This window comes from Fopius arisanus, unplaced genomic scaffold (genome assembly GCF_000806365.1).
Source record: "Fopius arisanus strain USDA-PBARC FA_bdor unplaced genomic scaffold, ASM80636v1 scaffold00006, whole genome shotgun sequence".
Lineage (NCBI taxonomy): Eukaryota > Metazoa > Arthropoda > Insecta > Hymenoptera > Braconidae > Fopius > Fopius arisanus.
Genome location: NW_011887745.1, coordinates 534,629 through 544,750, shown reverse-complemented (window position 1 = coordinate 544,750; position 10,122 = coordinate 534,629). Strand labels below are relative to the sequence as shown.

Genomic DNA, 10,122 nt, shown 5'->3' with positions numbered 1-10,122 from the left:
TGAGAAAGCCACATCGACGCCAACCACTAGCTCCCACGCAGCTCTCCCTTTTTTATTTCCCATCAAATATGTATTTTTTTTTTGTTATCAGGTACCTTTTATTTCAAGTCGATACCTCCGGCGTCGAATTAGTGATCGGTAGGCGAGAAGCTACCACGATCGTGTCGTTTTTACGGTTCAACAGTTTTGGATTCAATGTAACAAAAAGCGTCGGCATTGGACAAGGGGCTTTTGTCCCTCATCCCATGGCCTGTCGAACGATATGAAATGGTCATTATATGGATTGTGAGTTTTCCAATTCAATTCGTGGTTTCGCCGATTCAATATCGAACAGTATATTGATCATTCGTATATTGAAGTGGGAGAAAATTGAAATTGAAATTCAAACACAGGATAAAAACTTTTTATTTTTACAGTGACTGTTTTTTATTGATAGGAATTTTAAACTCGAGAATTTTAAACTCGAGAATTTTAAACTCGAGAATTCCACAGTGAGAAATCCAACATTTTTTAAATTTGCTTTCAGGTCAAAAAACATTTGGAAACTGGATAAATAATTTCAAATATTAATGAAAATGTCATATTTCCATTTATTAATTAATCCCACTGCAAATGTTTACCAGAATTTCAACAAAAAAAAATATCTCCCACAATAATAATCAAAATGATAAAATCGTAAATAATAATTTTCAAATAAAAAACGGAAAAAGACCTTCAAAAAAATAATTAATTTCCTTAATCACCTCGAAATTACGAATTTAAATTTGAAGTATCACAGAAGCTCTCAAATTTTCAATCCTCAATAATTATTTTTTCTAATGATCACTACAATTTGACTAGAATTAATTGACCAAGGTTTCATGGTAGAATCTTCTCTTTCAGTTTGTAATGTTTCCATGCGATTAACGAAGGTATAAATCCCGTAGCCATATTAGTCCCCTGAAAACGAGTTAAAAGGACCCTTGGAAGGGACAACCTTAGAACTCGAGCAAAAACTCAGAGGAGGCGGGTCTCACTGACGAGCTGGTAACTGGCTGTGAATAATTTAATAGATATTGCGTTCCTTCTTCTGTCCCTTCACTCACCCCATCGCCACCCTCCCTCCCCCTCCTTCCCCATAATTCCCTCTCATTCTCTCCCATTTCCTCCGATTTTTCTCTCTTTTCCTCATCCACTCCAGCATTTCCTCGACAACTTTTTGTCCACTCAATTTACCGCTCCACCATGGCCAACAATTTCGTTGTTACTTTAATTTTTATGTAAGACCTCATCTCCACCTTTTTCTCCCTCTTTTACTCACTTACTATTTTTACTCATTTTAATTATTTAATTATTTACAGAGAATTCACAACAATTGATCCTGAAATTGTAATAAAAATCAGAAAATATGTAATTTATGAATAATCAAATTAATTTTGGATATCGTCAATTTTTTCTTGAATTATTGCGATTGCACTAAACTATTGTAATATTTGTTGAATATTTTATTTATTGGAATTAATTTGTTTACAGGGACAGGGCCATAAAAATTATAATAAATCGATCAAACGATAAAACCATAATTACAGTAATAATAACAATCACAATGTTGTTGGCAAAGAGCGCAAAATGGATGTGTAATTTTTGCCAAATGTTTCTTTAATTAACTGGGTTTTAATGAATTAATTATTTAGTTTTCGCAGTAATCCTCAGTACTACTTCCGTACAAATATAAATGCGTGCGTGATTAGGATAAAAATATGAGAAACTGCTTGAGCCCTCAACTGCCTGGCAATTAGTACCCATTTTTCATGATCCCAGTACCATAACAGTAGCAGAATTAATTACAGTATTTACTGTCACGTGGTGGAGACAGAAAATGAAATAGCCTAGGAATTAGCCGTTGAAAACCGTGACATAAAGTCAGTCATCATATACTTTTCCCACGTTTTAATAAAATAAGAAGCCGAGGTGGCTTCCTCGAAGTCATCATTCACGGAAGCCTGGAAGAGACTCCTACTCCATGTATACTCTTTATTTTTCATCTTCAACCTAGCTTATTCAACAGAAAGCATTGTAAATATATAGCAATACCGAAGATGACCGCTACAATTCCAGAAACAGATATGTTTCCGTTTACTACCAACTATTCAGGGAAATGTTTGAGACATTTGCACTGTTGCAAATTGTTGTTGGAAATTTTAGAATAGATAGGCAGTGCGGAAGAATTCATTTTCATGGAAAATTAAATCTTTTAGTTTATCACTTTGCTGTTTAATATCTTTTTATTTTTGTCTGCATCGCGTTAAACTCCAATGGTGAAACTAATGTCAAGATTTGTGCTGAAGTTGTAACAGTTGCATTTTTAATGCTCAATGTATGAAACCATCCGAGACGTTTCGCCGAGAAAAATTATTGCTGTGAAAAATAAAACTTGAGTTTATAGCGCGAGTTTATAAGGAATATTCAAGTTTTACGATTTTACCAGTTCGATGGTTTCAACCACTGGGTAACGATAATTGATATCGCGTTATACTTGTTCCTCCGTACACTAAATCTCGACATGCGCAGTATTTATAAATAATATCATTATTTTTTTATTTCACTCGCATTTTTACGATCCGGAGGAGTAAAAATTCGTAATTAAAATTTTATCGATGGAATTAGTATTGGGACTGTTTCTCTGGTCATTTATTAAATTGCACTCTCGGCTCTCGAATTATTGGCGAATAATTTTCACTTTTGGAATTGGAGAAAATTGACATTTGTCGCTTTTTTTTTGGCGAAGGGATCAATTATTCTGGTGTTTATTGGCGTCTCTCCATGCAAATCACTGGCGTAATTGAAAAGCAAATGCAGTAATGAGTCGTGAGAGACGAAAATGGTGATGCCGAAATATGAGCGAGTTTATGCAGCAAATTAGTTGGTTGTATCCAGTGGGAAAAAAAAAGGGAATGAGGTATTGGAGGTACTCCACGGATTTTTAACTTCTTCAACTTCTGCTGATTATGGCGATTGAATAATTAGGAATAATTTGAAAACCGCTCTCAACACTTGGTGGGAAAGTTCAGGAATAAAAATAAAGTCAGAGTGGATTTTGAACTTTCCAAAAAATTTCCACAAAATACTTCTATCGTGATTAATAATCAATAAACAATATCGTATACAGTGTTGAATAAAAATGGAAAATTATAAATAAAAATGGAAATAAAATCCAAGAAGCTGAAAAAAATTGTAATTAAATAAAAATAAAATCACAAATGTGGAACGACAAAATAGAAATAATTTCACAAGTGCATTATGATTGATTAATTAAGAGTAATTAGGATATTCTTGTGGTTGAGAAAATGAGAAAATTAATGAAAAAATGAATCAAAAAATCTACCAGCAATTGAATAATTCAATAAATTGAATTCCAATCTCTACAAAATATCGAAGTTCTCGTGATATCGAGATATTACAATGGCATTGAGTGAAAAAATTTAAATCCTAGGATTGCATTCTATTCCTGAAGAGTACGACTAGAGGAAAGACGTAAAATAAAAAATAACGACACGATGCCTTCTCTCATTTTCTTTTATTCAGTCTATCGATGATCACATTCTCTCAGGTGGGAGTCAAGTCGTTGCAGGGATCCGAGTAACTGATTTCACCGATTTCCAATCGAGAATTATCAATATTGGGTAATCTTGGGAGTGGTGGTGGTAGTGCTGGAAGACTGATCCCTGGTGATGGAAAATCACTCCCTTGGAGACCAGTGAAGTTGAAGATTGGATCTGTGCGGAATAGATTGGGCTGGAGTCCATAAATCGAGGATAGGGATGGCGATGAGCTGCTCTCAGGGTGAATTTTTGATGTCTGCAGGGCTGGGTAGCTGGCAAAAAGGTTGGCTGTTGCCAGGGCTGTTGCATAAACTGCTGCTGCTTGATGGAAGTGCAGGGGGTACGTCGTCAGGGGATTCGTCAAAGGGTACAGGAGACCACTTCCTGTCCAGGGCATCACATTCTGCGACGATATCTCACCACTCGAAACACTCACGTCAGTAGTTCTACAATTACAAATTATTCAATTGTTAATGATTATTTTTTTATTTTTTACATTATAATTCCTTTCTACTATATCTTTTCTACATTCTGAATATTTTCTTTCCGGTTTTTGTAATTTCCGTTCTAATGATTTAGTAATAAAATTTCGAGTGGATGAAATTATTTCAGGAATATAAACTATTCGTATTGGTATTTGTATTGATAATTGTTGTCATTAATACGATTGAACAAATTGATTTTTTCATAATTTTACATTGTTATACACTGAGAGAAATATTCAATAAAAATTACGTGTATTTTCCGTAATTCTGGAGCGAAATGTGGTGGTCGGAAATTTTACGGAACTGTCACGTAATTTTTATCTAAAGTCACGGAATTTTTCCGCGGTGTTCCGTAATTTTTATCGGAATTGTCAGTGAAAAATAACAATACTGTCACTTAAATTTGTCGAATCAACTCCGTAATCGGTAAGTGAACTGAAAGTTCCGTAATTTTTACTAAATATTTCTCTCTGTGTACGTTTTTAACTTCAATTTTAATTATTTTAATTTTAATAATTTTTTATTGTTGCATTCCTCCGAAATTAATTGACGTGACGTAATTAAATATTCGGAATTATCGGTAAAATTCTATTTTCTTCTGGAAATTAAGGGAAAATCAGGAAAAACGTACAGCTTGCCTGCAATTGAATAACCGATTCGACACCTCGATTTGGAAGAGAAGAAAATCTACAAGTCATTTAATTTCTGTTTCCAACGACTAAAGCTGTTCGTTAAACAGCGATGACAAATATATCTAGCCAAGACAGTTGTTCACGTTCCACGCATTTCCCTAATATTCATGCATGAAACCGTCCAGTAGGTGCATTCATTTTTCATACACAACCTGGTTGTTAAGAAAAGTAGGGGTTACCTGGATCGTTGCTCATTCGAGCTTGTTGTTTCGATTATGCTCTCTATGTTGAATGACTTGGATACTCCACCTAGAGGTTTCAACTTTTTTGATGATAGTTTCCGTTCAGGCGATGAATTTCTCCGCTCAGATGACCCATAAAGCACCTCTGATTGTCGTTCAGGGATGATATCTTTGGAGATGGAGGTCAATCCAGATGTTAAATTAAGAAAATCGAGTTGCTGCTGAGTCAGAGCTATCGTCTGGTCCTGATGCAGGTGGGAGTAATAGGGGGTGGCGTGACAATCAGATAATGAGCATGAGCTACTCGCTGCCAATCTTGCTGTTGTCTCTGCCAATGCTTGACTCTCTTCTTTGGCTTCCTTCGGTAATTTGAATCGTTTTCTGCGTCGAAGGTAGGAACCATTCTCGAACATTGATAATGCTGCTGGATGGAGCGCCCAATATGCGCCTTTACCTGGGGTGTGAGGATTCCTCGGCACCTGCCATCAATCATTATTATTCTATTTTTTATTGATTGAAAGCTATTTAGAATTTTAAATCCAATTAATAATAGCGAAGTGTCAATAAAAATAAAATTCCCACATTGAGAATGCTCGGAATGACACACGGAGAGAAATATTTAGTAAAAATTACGGAATTTTCAGTTCACTTACCGATTACGGAGTTGATTCGAAAAATTTAAGTGACGGTATCGTTATTTTTCACCGATAATTCAGCTAAAAATTACGGAACACCGCGGAAAAATTCCGTGACTTTAGATAAAAATTACGTGACAGTTCCGTAAAATTTCCGACAACCACATTTCGCTCCAGAATTACGGAAAATACACCTAATTTTTATTGAATATTTCTCTCAGTGCAGGAATGCTCATAGATTTTTTCAAAAAACATTAATATAAAAATAATTGGGGAAAAATGAAATTGCAAAAATTAAATTGATATGCATAATAATTCCTGAAGTCGTTTGAATTTTCCATGAGATATAATTAAAATGGAAAGGATGGAATGATTTCCGAAATAAAAATTCAAGTTGATAAAAATCGAGAGAAAAGAATGGATTGAACAGAATTTAATGAAATTTAATTGAAACATAGTGTAATGTAAATAATAAATAGAAAAAGAAAAAGAACTTGTGACAGACTAGTACACACAGACGATCAACTTCTCATGAACTAAACTTGTTTCTACCAGGGGAGAACTTTTCGACATCTAGACACTGATATCGAGTTATATTTAGACGAGGATCGCTTTGATCTGTCTATCTTGTTGTATATCCCCGTGACTTCCAGGTACTACCCCTGGTGCCTTTACTCGACGTTTATTACTCATTTTCCAATTAACCGCACGTGATTCAACTCTCCTTCCCGATGTACAGCTATTACATATTCCGTATGGTGTTGAGAATATATCGCGCGTTGTAAAATAAATAGAAAATTCCCATTTTCTTGTTGAAAATGGGTAATTTTTATATTATAAACAACGGGAGAAAGAGTTTATTGACGTTACGAAAAATTTTAATCACAAGTTTCAAAACAGAAGTTTCTGAGATAAAGGAGAATAGAGCTCAGTCCATAAACTAGATTTTATCATTTTTACAATGCCGTTGAGAAAGATAATTCATGACGAGACATATTTACAAAATTAATATTTCGTTATCGAAACGTAACAGCAATTTACAAATTTTTAACCAGGAAGTTGAAGTAAAAATAATGCGCAAAATGATAATTGTTCCTCCGCGTTACATAATTTTGACTCCAGTCACAATTTTTAATTATTCAAATTAATTTTCGTAAGATCCGTAATTCTGTTAAAACTACGAGAACATCCGAATAAATTTTATCAAACACATCACGCACTCTCCGCGGAATGGATCCGCGAAATGAATCCGCGAAAAAAAAAATGTCAACGTGTGTAAAAATGTTGTAAATATTTACACTGGATACGAACAACGAGGAGAATTATTGGCAGGAATCTCCATTGAATGAATATCTTTTAATAGTTTGTTCGCGTGTCGGACATCCACTCGGATCCGATGAAAACTCACGCGCGCCGATCTCATTAAAATGACAAGATAATTTAACGCCAGGTTTATCATGCCACAGATAGCAACATAAACATTGATGAGATGAACTCGGCTCTTGGGCAATGAATTTTTTTATTCCAAGAGTAACTTGAATTTTCCATGAATAGAAATGTCAACGCAAAAAGAAGCAATCGATAGACAGGCAATAGAGTTACCATCCTCTAACCAATAATTTTCCCATTCCCCAGGAGGTGATCGTCAACCTATGTATAATGGTAATGGAATTCATGCTGCATGCTGCATGTGCAGAGTTAATGTTGATGAATGCAGATTCATATGCAGTACAAGGAACAACTCACTGAAATAACTGTCTTGTTGGCATTTACCCATTTACCCATCCGTCATTACTCTATTTAAATTACCATCCGTCTATTTGCATTTTGAAAATTCCCTCAAATTTCATAATATCGTAATGTCCTTGGAATTTTTTTACGAATTGATAATAAATTTTCGCAAATCGACAGAATCGTTTTGAATATTCATTATCAAGAGGACAATTTTTATACTGTGCACTTCGGGTTTAGATATCCAATTTATAAAATTAATTTCCTCAGTACGCACATCACATTTTATTACTGGTGATGACCGGTAAATATACGGGTCTTCCCATCTCCGCCCTCCACTAAGGCATTAATTTTTCCTTTCAATTAATAATAATAAATTCAACAATAACAATTTTCCCGTTTAATCAGTAATTTTCAATTTTCCTATTTTTCATTGTACTACTTTTTCATTCAAAACTCAATTTTAATCTTTCAATATTCAAAAATTTCCAGTATCAATATATTTTCTCTATTTTTATGTGTCGAGTGAAAAATAATTACTCAGTAATTATTAATAATTATCAAAACCGCTAAATTGGAGGAATAATTCAAAAAAAGATTTAGTTCTCTGAAGTTTATTTATTATTATAATAATATATTTGTGTTCAGATAGAGACTGACCTTGATGAAACAATCATTGAAAGAGAGATTATGCCTGAGTGAATTCTGCCAGCGTCTGGTGTCCCTTCGATAATAGGGAAATCTGTCAGCGATAAATCGATATATCTCGGCGAGTGGCAGCATCTTCTCACTCGAAGACCATATCGCCATTGCTGTCAGTGATATATAAGAGTATGGCGGCTTCTGCTCGCCATTGTAAGATTCCCTCGATGGTCTTGGCATTCTCTCCATCGAAATCTAATTCTTCACTTTGAGAAAATAAAAATAAAATAAAATAATGGGTTCCTGCTAGCCGAGGTCTGCAGGAGCTCCTCAAATTATCGAAAAAAACTATTTCACTTCAGCCGAAGTAGACTCCTCCCACTATGAGTTCATTCACTCATAATCTGTCATCTAACTGATTTTATTCAATTAAATGTGGAGTCTGCAGTCGTCAAGTCAATTATTCAACAATTATTTTCTCATAGAGTCCCAATATCACGCATTCCCCAGATAAATCATTCCACCGAAAAACCATAATCCCTGACTCTCCTGTCGTAATCACAAATTACGATTGCGGAATAAACAAAAAACATTGCAATTGAGCAGCAATTTTTTCTTCTGAACTGCAATTTCCGGAATGCGCGGAAAGCGATTGTAAAATTAAAAACTAGATTCAAAGAATTAATGGAAAATCAACGGAAATTGGTGATTTTCCGAGTATCGTGGAGGTTTTAATTTTTCCTCAGACTTAAACTGTTTGAAAAATTATCACTGACTACAGTAATGAACATCTGAACTCATGAACATCTGAACGCATCACTTGTGTGTTATTATCTCCCCTGTCTGACACTTAACCGCCGGTTTCCACTGAATACACGTCATCTTCTTGTTAATACCGAAGAGAAAGTTGAGGTTCTCCAAAATGGAGGGAATCCCTTGGTGCTTCATGCAGTTGTCATTCGTTGATTTCACAATTTATTTCCAAAAAAAAACGATTTTGGGAGAAAAAAAAAATGTGAAAATCCATGGAAAATGCAGGATGGAAAATTCATTGACACTCAATTAACACGATATCCGGGGAATTCCGTTGGCAAGGAAAAGTCGTGTTTCTACCCGTATGATTCAACTGGTCGAGAGACTATATCGATACCTCAACTCGATGGGTTGGTGTTCATTCGCGTTTGCGCATCATCATCGGCTCTCTTCCGTCCTATTTTTCTCCCTCCAGTCTGGAACTATTCCTTTCCCCTTTTTTCGTTCGAGGGGGTTCGCCAGTGGGTGGGGCCGTTCTGATTCGCTGCTCCTCGGGAAGTGGGCGGGGCAATCGACGTGGGCTGACCTATCCATCCTGAATTCCTGAGCGACTCAAAACTGCTGAGACATCGCAAACTCTATTTTCCACAGTGGGAGGTACCTCCCGACTCCGCCTACTCCTTTTGCTTCCGAATGGAACCTCCGCGAAATTTTACTTTCCCATTTTTTCATTAAAAAATACGGTTTACCGAGATTATTTTTAAGGAGTTTTTTTTTATTATTATTTATGGTTGGGGAGTTATTCCCGATATCTTATCGTTTTTTTTTTTTTTTTTAAATAATTTTCTGGGGAACCGCTGATGGAATTCAGGGGGAGAATTTACAGCTATGAGTTTTATCAAAACTTTTTTGTTTAATAAAATTATTGATGAAATTTGAAAATGGTTTTTTTACCGTCATCTCATTCGCGGTTTCCGGAAATTTATACAAATCATGCAAAATGATATCGGTAATGATTCCTTGAATCAAGTGCAATTTTTATTATTGAATTGAAGTAATTCATAACGAATAGAAATTTCTGTGGATCTCGAAGAAGAATGATGAATCAATTTATAAAATTGATCAGATAAATTCAATTATCTAATATTTAATTCCATGAAAGCTATAACTATAAACGCAATTGAATTTCCGGTCGGTTTAATTGAAACAATACTAAGATAGAATATGAATAAAAAATTGAGTGACCGTTTATATTTGAAATGGATTTCAACCACATATAATTAAATGTTAACTTGATAATTGAAGATGATTTTGCGACTGAAATGGGAGAAAATTGTGCACCGGGTATCGAAAATTTTAGGCAGTAATTGCGAGAAATGTTGGGATGGATTATGTTACCGCCATTTTATTCTCTTGCTTCC

The 10,122-nt window shown here is 34.9% G+C and overlaps 1 protein-coding gene across 1 annotated transcript; it reads right to left on the bottom strand.

The window, feature by feature from the left end:
* Positions 1-3,551: 3,551 nt before the first annotated feature.
* On the bottom strand, positions 3,552-9,076 carry LOC105273607 (forkhead box protein D1). The gene is made up of 3 exons (XM_011316140.1): positions 7,967-9,076; positions 4,938-5,419; positions 3,552-4,027 (listed from the first exon to the last, which is right to left on the bottom strand). The coding sequence occupies exons 1-3, from the start codon at positions 8,195-8,197 to the stop codon at positions 3,586-3,588; spliced, it is 1,155 nt and encodes a 384-aa protein (XP_011314442.1). The 5' UTR covers positions 8,198-9,076; the 3' UTR covers positions 3,552-3,585.
* Positions 9,077-10,122: the final 1,046 nt, after the last annotated feature.

What these genes read in the sequence shown, in the direction of transcription:
- LOC105273607 (XM_011316140.1), bottom strand. Translation starts at nt 8,197, where the DNA reads ATGGAGAGAATGCCAAGACCATCGAGGGAATCTTACAATGGCGAGCAG. An exon ending in TCAATGATTGTTTCATCAAG is followed by an intron (nt 5,420 to 7,966) that starts GTCAGTCTCTAT and finishes GATTGATGGCAG; the next exon opens with GTGCCGAGGAATCCTCACAC. An exon ending in TCGAATGAGCAACGATCCAG is followed by an intron (nt 4,028 to 4,937) that starts GTAACCCCTACT and finishes TTGTAATTGTAG; the next exon opens with AACTACTGACGTGAGTGTTT.